We start from the raw sequence: 22,455 nt of genomic DNA, 5'->3' as shown, positions 1-22,455 counted from the left end.
TTTGCAATTATACTACACAGACCGACTGTAAAACTACTTCCGCATTAGTCTACGACAGTGTCATGCGGTTGATACTGGTCCACTGTTTAGAATGGCAATTTTTTCAGGATTTAAAAGCATTTGGAAACATTTGAGATATTGTAAGTAAAAATATATAACATTGGCCTAGTGGTTTTGGGATATTTTACTGCACAATTCTTACAAAACTGTACCTTTAATGACTACAGAAACCATGAAGTTCATCACTTGGAATGTTAATAGACTCAGAGAACAAAGAGAGCAGAACTGAACAGAACAGATGTGACGCTGACAATGTTGTTTTAGAGACACATCGGGGAAGCAGATGATCACATTATAAAACACGTGGGTGATGTGATGAGTGGCATATTTACTTTAGAGAATCCCAAAGAGAAACAGCTGTTGGTGGTTGTGTGAAGCTTTAAAAGCTGTTCTCAACGCCTTTGTTGACCGGAACATTAATGGCAACGAAGTGAATCATAACCAAACTCATTTTAAACTGCTTTCATGTGGGAAAAAGTTTGAGATCTTTACAGCTGGTCAACATCTGGATAAGAAAACATCAATGCAGAAATATAGATTTCACATTGGCGACATATCCTCAACACTGGATTACTTTATTCCAGAAGAATGTAGGTGGTGTGTCATATAGAGAGACCTAACCATCAGCCTTTCTTTTCAAGTCTATTTATGATTTCCTGTTTTGTTGTTTAGTCCATCTTTTGTTATGGTGTTTCTCTTTGTTTCATGTTGTGTCCAGATGATTCTCATTACCCTTGATTGTCTCCTGCTTAGCTAGTTAATTTTTTTAAAATGAAACGTGTTTCTCATAGATATACTATCATTTGAAAAATAACCTAAAATGTTGACTTTTTTGACAATTAAACAATCACGTACAAACTGTATATTTTATTTTTTTAGTAGCAAAATGTAAATATGTACAAACCTTATATATAGTTAAGATATTTGTGTCAGTGTGTTTTTATAATTGTATCGGTAAGCCCATGATAATACTTAGAGGAACAATAGGGCTCTCCGCCCTAGTGCTTGGGGCCTAACAATTGAGCTCCTGCAACCACGATGCAAGTCCTCGGGCCTTCACCTTGGTGCTTGGGATCTGAAAATATCCAGTCTATTGTAAGATAGTAAGAACTCTTGTAAGATTATATAAGTGGAGGTACATTTTCTCGCTTAATACACAGCTTAATACATATACAGTATAATGTGTAGGAAGTGAAATTAGATTTGGGACTTTAAATTTAAATTTGAGTAATAGTGAATAACTTCAAAAGTTAATAAACCACAATTAATGGAAAACTGTGATCTGGGAGGCTCATATTAGGGGTGGTTTCCCGCACAGAGAAGATCTTAAATCTGGACTAGCCCTTAGTTATAGTAAGAACATTTAAGTAGTTTTTTATAAACATGGCATGCAAAAACACATCACTTGTGTCCATTTTGAGACACAATATTGGCACTGATGTGCTGTATTTTAGGATATGTGAATGTAAGTTGTTTTCCGTTTAGACAGCTTACATTTGCAATTTAGATTTGATGCATTTGGCAGACGCTTTTATTCAAAGCAACTTATAATATATATAACCACTGAACAACAGGAAAGCAGCTCTAACATTTATGCACGGGAAACCAACCCTTGAAGTTTAAGTGGGTGTGTTTTGTCAATACGTACATGTGGGTGTGTCTTATGTTATCTGTAATATTAAAGGATTGCAAATCTTCAAAATCACCCAGAACATACAGTAATACTTCGTGTTACATCCCTGTGCTGTGAACATCATCTTGTGAACATTACAACTGGGTAGTTTGGTATGTTAATTTAATATTACATGTACAATACTTTATTATTTCTTAAAACTTAAATTGTAAATACTATTTCTTTCTCTTCTTGGTCTTTTTTTCAGAGTGTTTCTGTGATCAGCTGTGTTTCTCATTGGATTCATTGATTCAAAAGACACTGTGTACCGAGAACAAAGGTAGGTTACTGTTTTTCATTTTTGTTATTTCTATTTTATTCTTGTCTCAAAAATCAGGTTTTAGCAGAGATTTAAAGAATTTTCATAATTTAGATTTGGTGTAAGATAACAGAGAGGAATCAAAGCAAACAATTTAATTTCTAACACAAATACTCATGATATAATAGACATTAATTGTTCAAAATGCATGTTAGGCTTGTAAGGCTTAAAACAGATGTATTAAAACAATCAATATTGATAGATAAAATTGTGTATATGGCTTTCAAAGTTCCCAAAGAAATTAAAAATAGAAAAGAAAATGTAAATAATGTAAATTAGAAAATGAATTATTGTTTTAAATCTATTATTCAAACAGAATGAGTATTTTTACATGATATATACAATTTTATATCATATATTGTCTCTTTCACTTCACAGGTCTTTCAAGTGACATAATTTCTACAATTTATTAAATTTATTTATTAATTTGAATCTCTATATAAGTTTTAAGATACTTGATCAATAATATTTATAGCCTACTGTACGACAAAACTTGACACCATGGCAGCAGTTAAATGTGAAACTGAGCTAAAAGTGATTTCCTGGAATGTCAATGGATTAAAAGAAAAAAAAAAGGATAAGCAAAAGTTAAATGATTTAATGGTAATCTTTAAAGCTTATGATATTGTTCTTCTGCAAGAGACCCACTTGGGTAAAAAGGAAAAAAAGGCAGATGTGGAAGTTCTGGCGGCCTCAGTGCATACTATGAAGATAAACAGTGAGCTTGAGGAGGGGAAAAATAAGTCAATAAATGAAGTTGGGGAGGAGAGAGAAGAGGAAGACAATGAAGAAACATTTCAATTTCCTGGTTTTGACGAACTAATACTAGAAGATAAAAAAAATTCAATACCTGGTGTCAGCCATGGACGAAAAATCTATAAGGCAAATTTGCTTTCAAGGTCCAGAGGTGTTGCCATTCTTGTCAATAAACAACACAATTGTCTGAAGGCATATAGTGAGGATGGAGATTTTGCCTGGGTTTACATTGAAATTGATGGTCAGATGTACACTTATGTGAGTGTTTATTACCATAAAGATGAATCTGGTCTCATGTTGAGGATTCTCCATAGCTTTTTAATACATGAACCAAAAGCATGGACAGAGAGCATACTTGTAATTGGAGGAGATTTTAACACAACCCTTAATCCTGATGTAGACCTAGAGGTAGATAACCCAGCACACAACACACGAAGAAAGGAAATTAATGAATTCATGACAAATGTCAAACTGGTAGATGTCTGGAGAAAACAAAATGGACAAGAAGAAAAACAGTACACTTTCTCATGTATTAATCCTAAATCTAGACTAGACTATATATTTATTTTAGACTGTGATTATAAATGTGTTCATACCTGTGAAATACTGCAGAACGATCACAGAAACTGGTCAACAATGTCTGATCACTACCCTGTATTCCTGAACATTAGAAAAACGTGAATGACAGTTAAGTTTAGGGCAGCATGGTGACTGGGAACATATGTCATTTAGACCTAATCAAAAATATTGGAACACAACACAACCGTGTCATTAATGATTTATGATTTATTTATCATATTTAATCAATGTTAGTTGATTTTGTCATTTTAATTTTTATGTTGAATAAGAATTTTAGTGCTTCAATTTAAACTTATATTTCAGTTAAATATTTAGTAATATTAATATTATCATAAAATTTTTTAGGCTTATATTTCATTAGATTTTCAATAGCATAAATGTTTTAATAGTTTTTGTTTTAGTGAACTTTAATAACCTTGTTCTTGTGATTTTGTTGGACTAGAAATGTAATTCTGTACTGTAAAATAATTTAAATGATTTTTTACATTAAAAAGATTTTACACGATTCAATTAATTTCTTTTATAAAATAAATAAATTGTAATCCATTGTGGGACCAAAGTGTAAGGTGTCAGTTCTTTAAGTTTAAAAGTCCATAATGGTTTTAATAGTTTTTCCTTTAACTGGCATTTATTTCAATATAATTCCATTGAACTACCAATAGAGGGCAGCCTTGCACTAAAAATATTAAAATTACTGGCTATGGTTATGTGTCATGTTTTCGTGGTAAATTCCAATATAACAAAACGTCTTTTTTGCCTCTGTTTTTGCTAACATACACTCTTATGGTCAAAAAATGGTACATGGTACCAAATAAGTTCTTCAGCATGTACAGATACACTAACACAACCCATTTCAGTGCTAAATAGAACCTTTTTTATAATGGTTGATAAAGAAAGGCTTGAAAAGTGGTTGGAAAATGAATGTAACATTCAAATAAAAATTCCACTCACCTTCTGACTTACAGAGGCTTTTATCTTTAAGTCTCTGGACCATAGCGCAAGTGACACCACATGAAAGAAATACTGTACCTATGGGTATTTCTGAGCCACCTCATCAGGAGTACAGCAGGGAGGAGGAACCTTAGGGCTGGTATAAACCTTTCCTCCCCCTAAGTTGTTCCCCAAAATAACTGTGATATTAAGTGAATTTTCATTCATTTCACAAACATCTATTTTAACAAAATGAATGTACAGTTCATAAACTGAAAACATCACAACATCCATAAGATACTCATTCAATGTGTTTTTACTATAAGGTTTAGGGGATGCTTCCAGTCTCCCCTTGTTTGTGTTTATTGCAAAGTCCCATCTCCGCTCTGCTAGGTGGCACATTTAATGAAAATTGCCAAATTGGTTAAAAAATTCCCGCCTGTCTATGCAGCCAGCATGAAAAAGAGCACAGAGAGCAAAACCCCCCAACACAACCACAGGCTGACACCCTCCACAACAAACAGAAAGACCTTTTAACTCCCCAAAACAAAACCATAGACTGATATTCCTAGCCTCAAACAACAGAATGTCCCTTACAAGAGAAGAGGAGAAGCGAAGGGGTGGTCTTCCAACAGAGCATATGAGAACAGCATAATAACCTTGCAGGAGGAGAGAAAAAACAAAGGTGCTCTTCTATATAAGCGTCTGAGAAGAGCTGAATGCTCCTTTAAATGTTGTCACCTAAATTAGTTTAAGACTACGAGCATGTTGCCAATATCAGAAAGCTTTAATCTACACATAGATAAGCCTTAGGAACACTTACATTGATTATACACAACCAATGACGTGGGATACGTGTTAGCCTTCCTGATAGCCTTTTTCATTCCTGCGGAGGGTGCAGCTCTTATCTAAACTTTGTTTCAGTTCACTTTTAAAGCAAGGGTTTATAATCAATCGGGCAAATTTGTGCGCAATAAACTCATAAACTAACGCTTCATGCTTGATTTTAGACCGTATTTTTTATTTTGGATCAAACTAAGATTTAAACTAAGTAAATGCTATGCAACAAGACGACAGGAGAAAATAAGGGCAGAGGAAAAAAGTATTAAAGAGGGGTTGAGAAAATGATAAAGAAACCAAGGGAGAGGAGAAAATGAAAATAGAAAGAAATGATTAGTGAAGTGGAAAGAGAATGAGAAGTGAGGTAAAAAGGAGAGGTAGATGAAGAGAAGACAGAGGAAAAACTGAGGAAACCATATAGTTGACTATAAGAGAATTTGACGTGTCACAGAAGAAGTGAACGAGGAACATTACTTTATCTCCTGTAATGACGGATCAGAAAAAACAGAAGAGTCCAGAGAAGAGAGATGAAACCAGGAGAAGTTAAGGTTTAGTCCCACTCCAGGGATGTGTGTGTGGAATTTGAGAAATCCTGTAGGTTCAGTCATATTAGTAACAGTCAGGATTAGTCTTGCTTGAGGAGTCTATATGATACAGAGCGGTGAATTCTGATAGCAGATACAAGTGAAGATACAGATTTGAATGAAACTTTTTAAAACCAGACAAGATTAAAGATTTCTAAAAGTCAATGTTACTCAAGGTGCCCTACTGTATATGGGTTCCTGCAAATGTTTCTCGTTTACAAATATTCGTACAAAATAAATTTTACATTGTAAAAAACACCATCACTAGCTGATGTATTATGTCGTGCATATTTTACTGATGTGATTAAAAGAACATCATGAGCTTAATTTGGGGGCATGTCAATTATTTGTATATGATTAAACACATTCTAAAGACTTGAAATCTTGAAATATTCTGCATGTTAACATACGAAATACAAGTCTAATTCTAAATCTATAGGTAAGCAGAGTGTAAATTAAGATGAGGGATAGTTCATCTTTCATGAATTTTAAACCTTTCCTTTCTTCTGTCTTCAGCAGAACACAACAGAAGATATTTTGAAGAACGCTGGTAACCAAAACCCCATTGGACCCCATTGACTAGAATGGACATGACCAACCCTTGAGACATTTCTGTTCCACAAGAAAAAAAAGAGTCACATACAGGTCACTTTACATCCACAGGAGAGTTCCCGGTTTGTAGTCCACACAGAGAACCAGGCAGTCACTGGTATCCTAAATCAATGTCCACAAAACCACCGGCAGTATTTAGCCAGCTTCTGGCATGCAACGTCAATGTCCTGCAACTCGTAGCAACGTCCAGTCAGTCGCCGATAGGTAGGGTCAATGACCACACTCGTCGCAGCGTTCAGTCACAGTTAGGCATGTCCATTAACACTGAGACACAACTTGCTCAGGGCGTCTTCACGTGTCATTGGATCCTTGCGCATCCGGGCTGCCTTTAGGCACTTCCACAAAGTCCGACATGCTCGGAACCACACGAACCAGTGGCCAACACTCCTAACATCCTCACTTTATTTATCTTAACCCAACACTATCTAGATATCTATGTTGCCTATTGGCCCTATTGGCCTCTAGCAACACACAGCGTCCTGACTGAGAATCATCCCTGAGCGCATTCAGCCCATCTGCATCTTTTCCAGGTTTGCCGGTTCCCTGATCTTCCCAGGTCGCCCCTCGGACTCGGACTCGGACTCGGACTCCGACTCTGGACGCCTTGTCTCTCACATCAGGTCCCTTAAATGTCCTCTCCGTCCAATCACCCGTTATTGATTCTCAAGAGGAGACAGCGGGCTCATGGGAGCAGATCCAGCAAACCAGACCCCCTTACACAACCCAGGTCCCCAAGTTCATCACATTATACCCAGAGTTTACACTAAATGCTCATTTGCACTAATGGACTACTTTGATAACTGCATTACCTCATCTACTGCATTGTAACTTCAATAACTGCACTAACTCACCTACTGCAGTGTAACTCATCTATTACATTACTGCATCTATTGCATAGCTAACTGCATCTACTCATCTATTGCACTATAACTTCAATAACTGCATTAACTCAACTACTGCACTATAACCTTAATAACCGCATTAACGCATCTACTGCACTGTAACCTTAATAACCGCATTAACGCATCTACTGCACTGTAACTTCCATAACTGCACTAAATCATCCACTGCACTGTAACTGTATTCTCTGCATCTACTCATGTATTGCACTATAACTTCAATAACTGCATTAACTCATCTACTGCACTATAACCTTAATAACCGCATTAACGCATCTACTGCACTGTAACCTTAATAACCGCATTAACGCATCTACTGCACTGTAACTTCCATAACTGCACTAACTCATCTACTGCACTGTAACTGTATTCTCTGCATCTACTCATGTATTGCACTATAACTTCAATAACCGCATCAACTCATCTATTGCACTGTTACTTTAATAGCTAATGTCTAATTGATGCACACTCAAGTCACTTGCACTATTGTATAGTCTATATTGTTATCTGTTCATAACCACCTGTACATTAATGTTCACAGTATATAGCCTTCTGTATATATTGTTCATAGTACACACCGACCGTCATTTTTTCATAGTACATGCCCACTGTATAGTATTTTCCTAATATTGTATTCTGTATTTATTTACACTGTATATCCTGCACTTGCTAATTGCACTTCTGGTTAGACCTAAACTACATTTCGTTACACTGTACTTGTATATGTGTAATGACAATAAAGTTGAATCTAATCTAATCTAATCTAAACCTCCTTTTCTAAGAACGGGCCCCAGTATAATTATATAGTTTACTGAGGCAAAAGTCAAAGTTAATGATTTATAAATACAGAGAATTGGACCTTATACTAAAGTGTGACGATTATTTGTATTGCTTTCATTACATAACATTCGTATTTAATACTTAATAGGATGGGGCTGCCAAATTTAAAATATGTACCCACTCGTGTTTGTCTTTTACGAACTCTTCTTAGTGAAGCATAAGGCCGTAATACATGGTTACTGCAATAGATGGCGATACTTAACTGTTTCAGTTTGTGATGCAGTAAGAAGACGACAAATACAGCGCTCAGCGCTGCTGTGAAGGCAGAACGGAATGTAATAAATTACTGAAAAAGCTACACTGTTTAAAATGAAGTTGAGCTACCGCATAGCTACTGAAAATTTAGTTAGTCAGAAAGGAGAAAAGATGGATCGCATCATTATAAATCAAACATAACAAAGAGAAAAGTAACCTAGGTGGTTGTTTGTTTATGTATTTTAGAGTTTGCTTCGTGAAATATGAGAAAGCAAAATAAGGGAGGGGAGTGCAAAAAGCGTATAAGAGCGCATTCATCAAGAATAGAGCGCTTGTAAGATATTACAAAAAATTAATTGAAATAAAGATTCATTGTACACTTGCTTTGTGCTTTTTACACTGCTTTAGTTCCCATTGCGTTTAAAGGCTTTTTTGGCACATCTTGCTAGTATCCTTATACTTGTTGCATGTGACTTGACTCAGACTTTAGTCAAATTACTCGAAATAACTTGTCTTTTGTTAATAAATATCTGTCTTTGAATGCACCGCAACGGCGCAACGTAACCACATGACGCATTATGCAAAAGGAACTAACGAATAAGCATTGACAGCTGGGACTGAACATGAAAGGTGCAATGACGATAATAATCAATTTCGTACCAGGATTATGTGAGAGACGGTGTCAACAAGATAAGATATAAAACCACCACCTCTTTGAATTTCACTCGATACTTCAAATCCCACAAAATATTGAAAGTGACCAAGTCAGTCCCACTGTTTGTGGTCGTGTTAAGAGTTGATAAAATTATAATAATCCAAGGCACACATGTATTTCATCATGGCTTTAATGTTTAAAAAACAGATGACACAAGTACTGCACACCCAGGCGTTGCAGCTTATGAACCTTCCTAAAGGTGTGAGCAACCTGGTCACGCTGTAAGTGACAGGAAAAGCAGGAAAGAGAATATTCAAATAAATACAAAGCGAATGTATCTCACCCAATATTATATATCTTTCATTATATGCCTTTCTGATGTGTTGGCGTTAATTTGTATAACTCTGTTCATTCATAATTTTGTTGATTTTTGATATGTATTTAGTTATTTTTTGATATGTTCTGTATTATTTTATTATGTTTCATATTAAAACAGCTGTACCTAAATACTTTTCATGGTTTAATGTTGGCCTAATTTCAGTAACATGTACATTTTTGGCTATGTAGTTTTAATTTGTATTTATTATATTAACAACTATGTATTATATTAACAACAAAGCTGTATGTTGACACCTATTGAGTAGAAATGCATATTGCATTTTTTTTGTTGTAAACAAAACTCCTAGTCCTGAACAACTATAGTTTTAACTTAACATATTTTTGAATTGCTTAACATAAAACAATGACTTGACATGACTTGACTTGCTTGATTATCTTGAAAAATTGACTTGTACCTGTTTGAGACTTGAAGGTTAAGACTCAAGACTTACTTGTCTTATTTACTCCCAACTCTCCAGGTCATACGAATCCCATATGAATGGTGTTTGTTTTTCAATCCCCTGCGACCTGTTCCATCTTTGTGGCCACACCCCTGCAGACAATACCTGGCTATCTACTTTCACAGAGCATTTATTGACTTAAAATCTGAATCAACGGCACCATTCTTTTCCACAGACATTTTCCTGACACATTCAAGGTAACTCTTCTACGTAATTATTATTGTTTGGAAAGATTACAGCTGTTTAAAAGTGTAAAAATATACACTTTAGTTACCCATGCTGTGTAAGCATGTTGTAAACCAGGTTTTAAATCAGGTTGCTTTGGAAGCTATTGACAAACAGCACAAGTGACGAATATGACATTGTAATATTATCTATTTGAAAGGAAAATGATATACTATTACTTCGCATCAACCTGTACAGTGAGTCTGAGTCCTAGGATCAGGATAGACGTGAAGATGGAGTAGTAGATTTGTCAAAAAGAGGTGGAAGTGAGGATGAGATTGAAAATGGCAATCACAAAATCACAATCGCAAAATGGCAGGCAAAAGGAACATCAAAAAATAGGCAGTGTCACAGGTAGCCACGGATGAATGATGATTTACTTAAAAAAGCTAGAATCCAAGGGCTTTGATAAAGATTAATCCGAACAAACACAACCTGGAACAGGAATTTTGGAGAAGAACAAACAGCGTTGACACAACAGCGTTGACATTACAATAACTAACACTGAACTGTACTGAAATACATACAGGGCTTAAATACAAATGCAAACACTTGGAAAACAGAATCAGGTGCGGGACTAATTGGCAATAACGAGGGACAGATGAAAACAGAAACACAGGCAGGGGACAGGCTGAAGTGTTACACAGAGGTAATATATCCAGATAGGCAGGGTAATCCAACAAAAAACTAATCGTAATATAACAATGGTCATGACAAGAAAAATGTTGACATGAACAATGGCTATAAACAAAGGAATGCTCGGTATGAAGTAGAATAAATAAATGCAATACTTCTTCCTTCATGTTCCTTCCTTTACTTCCTACACTGACTACACTGCCAACCTTTTTTTAATAAATATGATTTTCTTCCTTTATGTTCTTGGTCCCACTTATGCTGCCACTCTTCAATTATTCTTTACCATACCATGCTCTTCCCTTCAAATTTTCATAGCTTAATTTATTCATCTATATTTTATTTTTCAAGTGCTTGTTTTTCTAATTTATCTACATTTTCATTTCCTTTGATTCATACAAACATGTTGTCTACATTTTCCACTAGGTCAGCGATGTATGCTAAAGAACAAAATGATGGGTAAGCATCTGCTTTTGCTTTATTTTGGTCAGATTATCTCTGAAATAATATCACATATCAATGTTGTCCTTCTGAAACCTTTCTTAAAAAATCTTCTTTCGTCTTCTACTGAAGAAAGTCCTACAGGTTTGAAAAGATTGTGATTTTTGGGTGAACTATTCCACACATGCATTAAAGCTAAAGGCACAGATTCTTTATGTATAAATAACACAATGGTGCTTCTCAATTCTTTTTCGTCCATCCTCGTCACGACGGATGAATTTTAGGAAGTGAAATTACACTCGCTCTCTTTAGCGTCATTTTAAAGCACCGTCAGTTAATGATAACACCACACATTGCACATTGAAAATGTAAAAAATAAAGTTAACTACTTTTGGCAGATTATTTAATCCCCAATACAATAAAATCTAGTTAAAACATGCTTAAATTGGTCAGAAATGTATAAAAAAATCTAATATTTAATATATTGTAGCGTTATCCGTATAAAATAACCAGGGGTTCCTCCATTCAACGTTTTTATTATAAACGATTAAACTAGGGTCACTGTTCTGGCAGCCTTCAGATAATTCCAGGAAGTTATGTTTTCTCTTTAAATGCTTTCTTTCTTCCAGTTTTTTTTTCATTAAATGGCCTTCGTCTTTAAATTGGTTAGAAGTTTACCTCAGCTTCTCTGTTTAGGCGCAGCTCCATGTGTAACTATCTTCCGGGAACTATTGAGAGCCTCCTGTGCTATGATTGGCGTGTTAACCAGTGCTTTTAAAATATTGTCACAGGTCTTAGTCAAATCATACCGAATTGAACTAGATTTGTTAGGGATGTGATTTAACGAGGCTTTTCGGTAAATTTTACGTGTCTAATACATTCATGGGCAACTTATAACACACCAAAGACAGAGAAAAACACGTATTCGTGTCATGTGACCCCTTTAGAAGATGCAGCTCTACAGTAACACTATCTGTCATTCCTATTAACACAATCTCATATTAATGTTAATATAAATAACTATTAAATATGAACACGTATACAAATCATTTCATGTCATTGTGACCCAAAAATAGCACGGGGTCACATAAAGTAATAAACTACCGCAATTCAATGCCAAAAAACACCCCATCAATATGTTTTTGTCTAAATAACCAAAAACAATATATTGATATGATACATTACCACTCGTGTTTAATAGCCTTTATTATTTCTAACTACACAACAATGGATAAAACATCCCCAAAAGAACAAAATGTACAAGTGATAGCATGCATTTAACATCCCCTAAATCATCTACTTTTTTACTGAAAAAATTGCTCACTGAAATGCTTTGATGCATGCAAGTTAATTGGATTAAGATGAAGGCTTCTGATAATGTACATTCTAATCCTGTTTATGTCTTACGTCTCAAATGTTCTAAAAAGTTTAATCCTAACCGGTCTGTTGCTGCGAGTCTAAAACAGTAAAAACAGTTCCATTATAGTGCATAAAGATAATGCAACTCTGATACTAAAGGGTTCTGGCGTAGGGGCATGTTTTTTGAGTGTCGTTTTTAAAAAGCAATGGTGTTTCCCAGAAATCGTTTCCCAGAAATCATTTGTTGCCCCTTTGAGTGTTACAGGCCTCCCTTTTTTGTATAGTTTATTGCATTTTTATGACATGTAATTGCTGAAAAGAATATTTATGTATTTAGGACCTCTACCAAGACCTCTAGGACCTCACAGTGCACTCAAACCTTTGGTGAGATGACATTTTTTTCCCCAAAATGTTTTTTTTACCAAGCTCTTCGAAGCAATTAAATAGCAATAAAGTGAAAATTATGTTTTTGATATAAATCAAACCATATAATCTCTTATATATTCTCAATTTCCCCAAAATTTTCAAAAAGGTTATCTTTGCATTTGTCAACAAGGTCTCACCTTGTACTTTTCTTCAATACTGTATGATGTTCCCATGCATATCTTATTATTCAGTTCAAGTCATTAATTTTGTCCACAAGTTTTATTCCATCCTAAGCAAGTTATAATTTAATTATCTGGATGTTAAAAAAGCCTAATTTCACCCAATAAAATTAAGCAGGTTAAAGTTGAGGCATAAACCAATGTAGTAGTCATTCCATTTCACACCTTACATGTTTTTTTCCTGATTGCCTCTCATGGAAAGTGTGAAATGGAATGACTACATTGGTTTATACCTCAACTTTAACCTGCTTAATTTTATTGGGTGTGAAATCTCTTTCATAAAAATCATTATTTTATGTTTAATAGCTTGCATTACAGCTTGTTTTTTAGGAAATTATTGATTTCTCTATCAAAAATTATTTAGCAAGTTTTAAAAGAAAACGTGATGAGTCACCAGATATCACCAGCCAGTCACTGCTATCCACAGGCAAGTCAATTCTGTATAACAATAAAATAGGTTTAATGTCTTTACATGTAAATTTGAAATGAAATTTCACATTCTGGTAAATGTCAAATGAACACTTTTTGTTGACTGCTAAATTTGATTTAATTTTGAGTATTTTAGTTAATATTTGCATGTTTACTGTCTTTTACAATTGTACAAGTTGAAATTCCAATATTTTAAACATTTCTGAAACTTAAACAAAATGTATGTGGCCCTTAGCAAAAAAAAAGATTTCATCTATGCTCCCTTTGAAAATGAGCCATGGTTTTATTAGTAAAAGTGCAGTAACCTCTTTGCCAGATTGATTATTTGTATTGCAATACAAAATCATAGTTACTACGGCTTTATTACAAATTTCCAGGAATAAACTCTGAGTACTTTTTAATCAATTAAGATATCAGCTAGTAAATGTGCAGGCGGTCACAAAACACAGACACATTACATTCTCTTCCCTTCCATCACAGATTTAATCATGAAGCAGACAAAGGACATCATCAAAAATATTCATAGTAAAATTCCAGACGAAGACTCAACTCACCTAAAATCCTATATTGCGTATGTGTAAAATTTAATTCTGAATTATTATAATTTTTTTAAACAGTGTTTAAAGTATTTTTTTATATCCCAGACAACAGATTTTAAATATGGATAAAATGAACAAATCCAATAAAAACAGGAAGAAGATAGCCTTAGGAGTTTTTGGAAGATCAGGAGAAGGTAAGAGCTCGCTTTTATGTGCAGTCCTCGGAGAGAGATATCTACTTCCATCCGGTTCTTCTGGTGCATGTACAGCCATTACTACACAAGTGGAAGCAAATCTGTGTGACTCCAACTACGCAGCTGATATTGAGTTCATTTCTAAAGAGGTTTCAATTTCAATACTCATCCTACTGTGGTTTTTAAATATGTTATTATAAATTGAAAGAAAATGAATGGATTGAGGTAAAGAAATTGTTCTCTACAGGACTGGGATGATCAGTTCAAAGATCTTTTGCTAGATTTATCTGATGAATGTGAGGACAAGAATGATGACATAAATAAAATTGCAATAGAAAAGATTACTGCACTGTATGGTGCTAATGCACACAAAAAAAAATATGACGATCTCAGGAAAGACGCCAGATCTGCTGATATTGACAAGCTTTTGTTGATGAAAGAGAAGATCATTTCAAAAGTTAACGTAAGTTTAAGCAAGCTACACGTATTATATACTGTATAAAAAATATATACCTTTGTCTGCCAATTAAAAGCTACACAGACATCCTTAGAGGACAAAAATGGCTGAAAGCAAAAACAATCCAAATATGATATATTTATGTACAATGATTATTTTCCATTTTTCACTGTCTTTTGTCTTTCACAGAACAGTTCTGATCATAACCGAACATTCGTTCATTTCAGAATTCAGTTGTTAAATACTGTAGGTTGTTTATGACACAAACTTTTACATCAAAATCAAGTGCACATTTTATCTCTGTGCAAAAACTGAAAAAAAAGCAATGCAAATCTTCAAAGCTCAGTTCTGTGGCTCGTAAACGTTGAAGGTGGAATTTGCGATTTACTGTACACTATTATTTTTTGCTTTCATACCATCTTTCAGAGGAAGACCTTTTGTCCTCAAGGTCCTGTAGCTAGATTTTGTGTAACTAAATGTCCCCAAAGACAAATTGGCGAAAATCAATGTTTATTTGAAAAGTATTTATAAGTAAAGGTCCATATTTCATAATTTCGTAGACTGATGACTTTGCCAAGGAGATTTCATATTACATACAGCATACCTATAGTAAATCAAACACTGGTGGCTGGTACTGGCCACTTGTGAAGAGTGTGACCATAAAGATTCCAAACTGTCAAGAACTCTTGGAGCACATTGTCCTCGTCGATCTTCCTGGGACTGGAGACTGCAACAAAATCAGAGATAACCTATGGAAATCTGTAAATACAAGCCATTATTTCAATTTTAAAAAATGTCATGCTCTTTTATATTAAAATCCACTGTAGTTAAAAAGTTGGCAATAGAAGTCATATTGACTGACTTTAACAATGAGTACGTTTAGTGTTTTTAAGTTCCAATACAGGTTCAGAAACAATTCTTATTGTATAAAGCCAGTCTGATTTAACTTATAATTTAAGGCAGCTTCTGAACCACAGTTTTAAAGTTAAATTTTTTACAGTGATTAGAAATGTATTTTTAAATGTACAATGTTTATAATGCCTTTACTTTATATTTTCCACTGCTTAGAAACTAAGGGAGTGTTCTTCAGTATGGATTGTTAGTGGCATCCATAGAGCCATCAGTGATGAAGACCCCTGGGAGATATTAAAGCAGTGCATTTATCACATGACCCAAGCAGGAGAGTGCAAAAGCATTAAATTCATCTGTACCAAGAGCGATGACATAGATCCAGAAGAATACACCAGGTTAGAATTAAAAACTTTTTTGTCAGAACCCTTTGTGTTATGCAACCAGAAAGGACAATAACATAAGTTTAATAAAACAATAAAAAGTCAAATTAAATGTTACGTGTGTAATTATTTTATCAATAGGCCTATAGCCCACAACATTTTTTCAGTTTGACACTGTTTTTGTGGTTTAATTTTTAGAAATGAATGGCCTACAGATGAAGAAGTACCAGACAGGGTATGTTAAATGATAAACATTCATTTACAGATACAATTACAATATGATGTCACAACTGAAAAATTTGGGAAGGAAGTTTTCTTAATATAAAGCCTGCACAGAAACTTATTCCCCCATAATATATGTATTTATTTGGTAACAATATAGGTCTCTTTTGTTAATGCATTTGCTAACATCTACTAGGCATACATAATACACCATTTGGAAATGTTTTAATGTATTAATCTTAAGATGTACTGTTTAAGTAAATGTTTCAGTTTGTAATTAAATTGTTAATTCTTTTCAGGATTTAAAAGCAGCATGTATACGTAAAAGAAACATCTCTGCTAAAGAGACAGTGAGAGAAAGCTTTGAAAATTCTAAATTAAAGGTTAAGTTTGTTTATTTCTTATTGATAATTTATTTCTGTTACAATGTGCAGACTCATATGCGGTTCTTATTATTACAGAAAAAAATGTCACTCAACGTTTTTACTGTAAGCTCAAGGGCATTTTTTGACAAAACATTACATCTGGAACGGAGTGACACAGGTAGAGTACCTGGAAGAGGACCTTTTTACTGCTTCTATCTATTTCAACAATGCTAAACGGGAACATTCTTTTAAAATTAAATCTAATTTGACTCTGCAAATCACATCCCTCTGCCGTTGGCAACATTCTGTAGAAATCCCACAACTGCAGGATGTTCTGAGAAATCTTAACAACAGCGTTAAAAGAGAACTGGCCAGAGATTACGTCAATGAGGCAAAGGGAATTTTGGCCTTGATCTGTGTGCAGTCGGATACAGATGAAAATATGGTAAAACATAGTTTATTATTGTTGTCAGAATTCTACAAATTGGTATGATATATCCTTTTCCTGTTAAGTAACACATATCAAGTTATTGTTTGGGTGTGCTTTAGGTTCACAAAGAATTTGAGAAGAACCTATCTAAGGCACTGGAGAGGTTGGACTGTCAGTTTGATGTGCTTCGTTGTGTCTTGGAACAGTGTCTCACATATGGAGTGGAAGACTCACAGAGTTTGTGTCTTAAGAGTGCACGATCCATAATATCACCTGTAAGCATGATTTTATTGCTTTGAAAATGTAGTACAAAATATTAATCTGTTATTTTTACTGTGATTATTTAGGATTTACCTCATGGCAACAGAGGATTCCATAGAATCCTTAAGGCTATGTGCAATAACAATGGCTACCATTGGTCGAAAGCATGGAATAGAGATTTAGATCTAAACATGGAATTGGCCCAACAGATGCATAAAAACATTGAAGAGGAGTTTGATTCAATTTTTCCGTAAGCAAGTTTTGTCATTATAAGTCGCATATTTGACTCTGAGAAAATATAGAAAGGAAATAATGTTGTGTCAATAATTGATCAATTAGGGCATGAGAGTCAATAAGTAAGCATGTTTTTAGAACATTAAATTGAAACTTATTTTAATTGGTTTTGCTTAATATTATGTTAAAATATAAAATACTTCAGTTTCATATGGATACAAACTTTGTATGCTTTTCCTTTCTGTTCTGACTACAGAGTCCATGGTAAAACAGGGAAATCAGTGCAAGAACAGATTGATAAATTTAGTGTCATCCAATCTGACACTGAGGACCCCAGTTCTAACATGTTACATCACACTGAGAACTTCATCAAAACAGAGGTCAGTTAGGCGCCAGGCACTCGGGGTCATAATTGTTTATTGAAATATTTTAAAATGATGTAAATTGCTTATTCCCACATTCACACTGCATTGACTATAAAGTGGTAATTGTAATTTATCATATTTTACATATTTGGTTCTCTCAAACCTAAAACCTCTCAAATCTATTTCTGCTCTCTACACATGGAATGATATTTTATGGTATTCACTCCTGCATTTAATTGTTGTTGTTGTCACTCCCCAAACTCTGCATTGCATATAGGCCATTAAGTAACTGCTTAATACAAAAAGTCTAAAACAATGCATTTTAACTTGACATTTTTAAATGCTGTTAATTTACTTGAATCCCGACAGGAAAACAAACTCAAGATAAAGCTCAAAAGAGAAGTTGTTGAAAGAAAGAAGGACATTCACTTATCCATTCAAATGACAATTAAGGATGCAATGGCTCCGTACTATAAAAGTAAGCCATCACTTATAATTTATAAATGACTCATTTTATTAACATTACCTTGCCAGCCATTTTTTTACAATCACAAAATTTAAGGGTCAAAGACTGTAAGAGGGAATTATTCTGACTATCAAAAACTCTTGAAGTAAATATTCATTTTGCAAACAAATCTCTTTAGGAGCTGCAAAATTCACAGGGACAGGATCCATGAAGAAAATGCAGAGTACCCTGACAGAAGGAATTGAGAATTTAAAACATGAGATGTTCAAAGACGCAAAAGATAAAGTGCTGGAGGAGTTTAGCCGTCTGGAGGTATTTAGTATACTTGGTGAATGTTTCATGTTTTTGTGCAGTGCTTGAACTTCTCTTTTATTTATTAAATTTGTCTGACATTCATAAATGGTCAAAATGAACTTTGTATTTTGAAATATAATATACTAGTTTACCTCACAAGCCTTACAGATAATGTGATCTGAGTGCATATTTCTCTCTTTTTTATGTAAAGGAGTACATAAAAGAAGCTCTTAACTCTGGAATACAGAGTTCAATAAGACTCTTGCTTTCAGGCAAAATCACAATGCCGGGTAAGAGACTAACTTGTCAAAACAAAGTAATCAATTATTTAACTAACACTGTAATTTAAAATGTTTCTGTTAAAATTGTGTTAATGCAACTATAAATTATACAGTATGTAATAGTGTGGTATTTCTTCTCTAGATATCTCTAAACACACTACAGAGCTTGAGAACCTGTTAAAACAACTGTCTGACTGAGGTCAATGAGAAGACAAGAGAAGCCATTCAATTCATATGAGACAAGACACATGGCATTCTTCAGTTGTTGTTTGATGAAATTAGATTTTTTTTTAAATTGTCTGTTTGCAAGCATTTTGCTAAATATATATCCATTCTCTGAATTACATTATTTCTCTTACTTAAAATATTTCATACATTTATCAGAATTGGGGATTACCTGTATACTTCTAAAGTTATACTGCACATGCACACAATGTGTATTTATTGTGTAATGGTTTAATTTTGTGTTTGGTTACTCCTTTGTTTGACGTCAGATTCCATGCTTCTGATTGGCCAACACAGCTTTATGGTTAGGGTTATATACCTATTCGTTTTTCATGCTCTTGAGAAAAAATTAATAGCATGTTTTTGCGATTTCATGAGGACAAGATTTTTTAAAGGAAGAGAAAACCTACTTGTTGACTAGGCCTCAGATATGTGACTCATGCAGCACTGATTCTGTGCACATGTGCTGTTAATCCTGGTCACTCTATCGTGTGTTTCTTGTTTTGTTTGGTATTCTGTGTCTTGTTATGGATGTTTATAGGTTTCATTGTTAATGGATGTTTTTCTTTGGATTATCTCTGGTACTTTGGGACACATTAGAATGGCAGTCATGGACTATTTAACACTAAACTTTACGGGACACCTTTTCCCACTTGACACTTCAACTTTGTCACTATTGTTACTTGCACTCATTATTAGGAAAAAATAGTTTTCGTTATCAATAGAGATCTTCAATTTTCTAACTCTTTAACGCTAGATTAAATTAAGCAATTAAATGTATAAATATGTAGGAACTCACTTTTGGTAATTAAATACGTTTTGGTCTATAATGTTCAGTGTTGTGTTCCTGAGTTAACCTTTTTTGTCATTCATTTGTTTTTTTTTACATATTTAAGACCTTTATTGTGTACTAGTGGAGGTACAATGATTTATTGTCAGGAATTGAGGAAGGTAGAACCCAAGTGCAGGCAGATTCAGAGGTTGAGGGGTTAACACGGAATTTATTGATATAAAACAAGACAAAAAGGCAAACAAAACCCACGAGGGGGAAAACAACAAGACAAGACTTCTAAGAAATCAAAGACACGGACTTACTAACTAGAAAACAAACACTTCAAATGATGCAAAAACTAAACTTACACGAGTAGACACAATTAGGAACAAAGGTTTCAGGGATACAGGAACAAGACACAGCTTTACGGATATGTGGATAGCAACAGGAACAATGAACGCCACACGATATCATGTAACATCAAACAATGAACGAGCACTAGACAATGAAACATGAGAGGTATATATGGGGGAAACAGACAAAGGATAATCAATAGGGACCAGGTGATAGGGGTTAACAATCAAGGAAAGCTAATTAACACAAACTAGGGAACAGGAGGGTAGGGAACAATGACGCAGACTAGAGAGAGAGTATGGCGGCAAATAAGTGCCAAAACTGTCTCTCTCCCACATGAAACAATCAGGCAATGCCATGGCTCCACTTGAGACAAGAATAAAACATGACATGGTAGTGGAACCATGACAATTTATAACAATGAGAAGTTGTATCGTAATGGTTAAGGCTCACTAACTGAAAGGTTGCTGGAAACGATGAACCAGTTCCTATTGGATGGTATACAGTAGATAATAAAATGTCCTTTGTGATTAAAAAAATGAATGCAAACTATTGTGTTTTATAACATATTTACATAACAAGTCTACAGGTAAAACTACTACTGATGATATTAATGATTTGTCTAGCTGAGAGATTCATACTAATCTAATGCTGTGATTCGACAAGTCCTTTGGCTATTTGTTAGAGAATTTGACAAAACTGATATCTGATACAAACCCAATGCAAATGTGGTAATGCTAAAATGTATCATGTAGCACCTTTGTGAAATGGAAATTAATGTATTTATACTTTAGTGAAAATAATATTTTTGATAGATCAGTATACATCTCACTTGATGTACTGTGTTCTTTCAGTTACAAAAGAATATCAAGAAATTAGGAATAAATCAACATGCCCTGATATAGCTTCCAAAACCTTGCTCTTTCTAAAAGATTAACTCAAATGTTCTCATTTCATAACTGTGTACTTTTTATCACACACCCAACAATCAACCCATAGGCTTTCAACAATGAATTTAAAGTATTTGAAACCCATGCATATGTAATGGAGACTGTATGATCTTAGCCAGCATCATGGCCAGGTGGCTTTATGAGCACTTACAGTCCCATTCAACTTTGTGATGATAAGAAAGCTTTCCTGTGGCTCAGTGTTTAGAGGATGGCACACGCAATGCAAAGGTCATTAAATGATTCAAAGACTAAGTGCTGATAGCTGAGAGAGTTAATCTTCAAAAGGTGCTGAAAATAGCCCCAAATATAGCTTAATAACTGACAACACTGTATCTGATACATGTGAATTTGAAAATGTTGAAAATGTGTCTAGTTCATCTCATTGTTGAGATTATTATGGGTACAGTAATTTCAGGATGCATTATATGAAGTTCGCAGATGTGTTATATAAGCTTACTTTTTTGAGGCTGTATGCTTTTAGCATTTAGTACAGTACATGAAAAATTAAACTAATACTAAGATAAGACTGACTTTAACATGAACTAATGATGAGTTAAGTATTCAAGTAAAGAACACACTGTCACTCCACTGCACTCTTTAAAGTTTTACATGTTGCCATAGAAGAAGAATTTTAACTCTATGGTTCCCTTAAAACACTCAACATCTAAAGAACTTTTCTGGTAAAAAAAATGTTTTATGAAACAAATGTAATGTTACAAAAATCATTCTGTGTCGTCGCTGTAAGGAACATTTTACCAGTATTTTTAAAGGTGTATACAAAATATGCTGGGTTTGGCTTTGAGGAGTTCAGCTGGTTTCAGGTCTGGCTTTATGCAGATCATTCAAGTTCTTCCACATTAGATTGAATAAATCTAACCCTAAACCTCTTTTAACCTTGCATTTTTTTGCAGTGGCATGTCATGTTGTGATAGAAAAGGGCCCTGCCCAAACTGTTGCTATAAAATAGAAACACACACACTTCTCAATACACACAATATTCATGGAAATTATTAAAGTAATCAAACCTGTTCATAAGAATGTATGTTATTCATGAAAACAGACATTTAAATATCTGTACTGGAAAAAGTAAAAAAACTCACTGCTATTCTGTGTAAATGAAAAAAGGTTGCCTTTACAAACAGATTCAACCAAATTTTGATTATCCCAAAGCTCTTGAGGGCTGCAGACGAATACAGATTAAACGCACAATAAAACAAACAGCTAGATAGGTTACATAAAATGATGAAAGAAAAAAACATACAAAAATAATTTCACATGTACAAATATATATACACACAAACATACATACTAATTCTGTAAGTAATACACAACAAAAGAGTCT

General features: G+C 34.2%; 1 protein-coding gene across 2 annotated transcripts; it reads left to right on the top strand.

Annotated features, from left to right (window-relative positions):
• Positions 1–1,784: 1,784 nt before the first annotated feature.
• On the top strand, positions 1,785–19,873 carry LOC130415296 (nuclear GTPase SLIP-GC-like). Of its 2 annotated transcripts, XM_056740885.1 has the most exons (23): positions 1,785–1,845; positions 1,941–2,012; positions 6,257–7,079; positions 9,799–9,977; positions 11,065–11,097; positions 12,776–12,822; positions 13,408–13,470; positions 13,953–14,043; positions 14,117–14,354; positions 14,453–14,668; positions 15,223–15,423; positions 15,731–15,909; positions 16,093–16,129; positions 16,416–16,499; positions 16,578–16,659; positions 16,793–16,926; positions 17,031–17,186; positions 17,259–17,422; positions 17,663–17,786; positions 18,141–18,249; positions 18,416–18,549; positions 18,743–18,821; positions 18,955–19,873. In XM_056740885.1, exons 5-23 carry the CDS (start codon positions 11,072–11,074, stop codon positions 19,008–19,010), a joined length of 2,220 nt encoding a protein of 739 aa, XP_056596863.1. In that variant the 5' UTR covers positions 1,785–1,845; positions 1,941–2,012; positions 6,257–7,079; positions 9,799–9,977; positions 11,065–11,071; the 3' UTR covers positions 19,011–19,873. The 2 variants fall into 2 exon arrangements, with proteins under 2 accessions (XP_056596863.1, XP_056596864.1); XM_056740886.1 differs by lacking the exons at positions 1,785–1,845; positions 1,941–2,012; positions 6,257–7,079 and having other exon boundaries at positions 9,935–9,977; positions 13,362–13,470.
• The last annotated feature ends 2,582 nt before the right edge of the window (positions 19,874–22,455 follow it).

This window comes from Triplophysa dalaica, chromosome 25 (genome assembly GCF_015846415.1).
Source record: "Triplophysa dalaica isolate WHDGS20190420 chromosome 25, ASM1584641v1, whole genome shotgun sequence".
NCBI lineage: Eukaryota > Metazoa > Chordata > Actinopteri > Cypriniformes > Nemacheilidae > Triplophysa > Triplophysa dalaica.
The sequence above is the reverse complement of the archived record's forward strand: the minus strand, read 5'-3'. Positions and strand labels throughout refer to the sequence as shown.

Excerpts from the sequence above, each read along its gene's own strand:
- LOC130415296 (XM_056740885.1), top strand. The coding sequence starts at position 11,072 with ATGTATGCTAAAGAACAAAATGATGG. Across the intron at positions 12,823-13,407 it reads ACAGTGCACTCAAACCTTTG|CAAGTTTTAAAAGAAAACGT; the intron begins GTGAGATGACAT and ends AAAATTATTTAG. Across the intron at positions 17,787-18,140 it reads AGAACTTCATCAAAACAGAG|GAAAACAAACTCAAGATAAA; the intron begins GTCAGTTAGGCG and ends GAATCCCGACAG.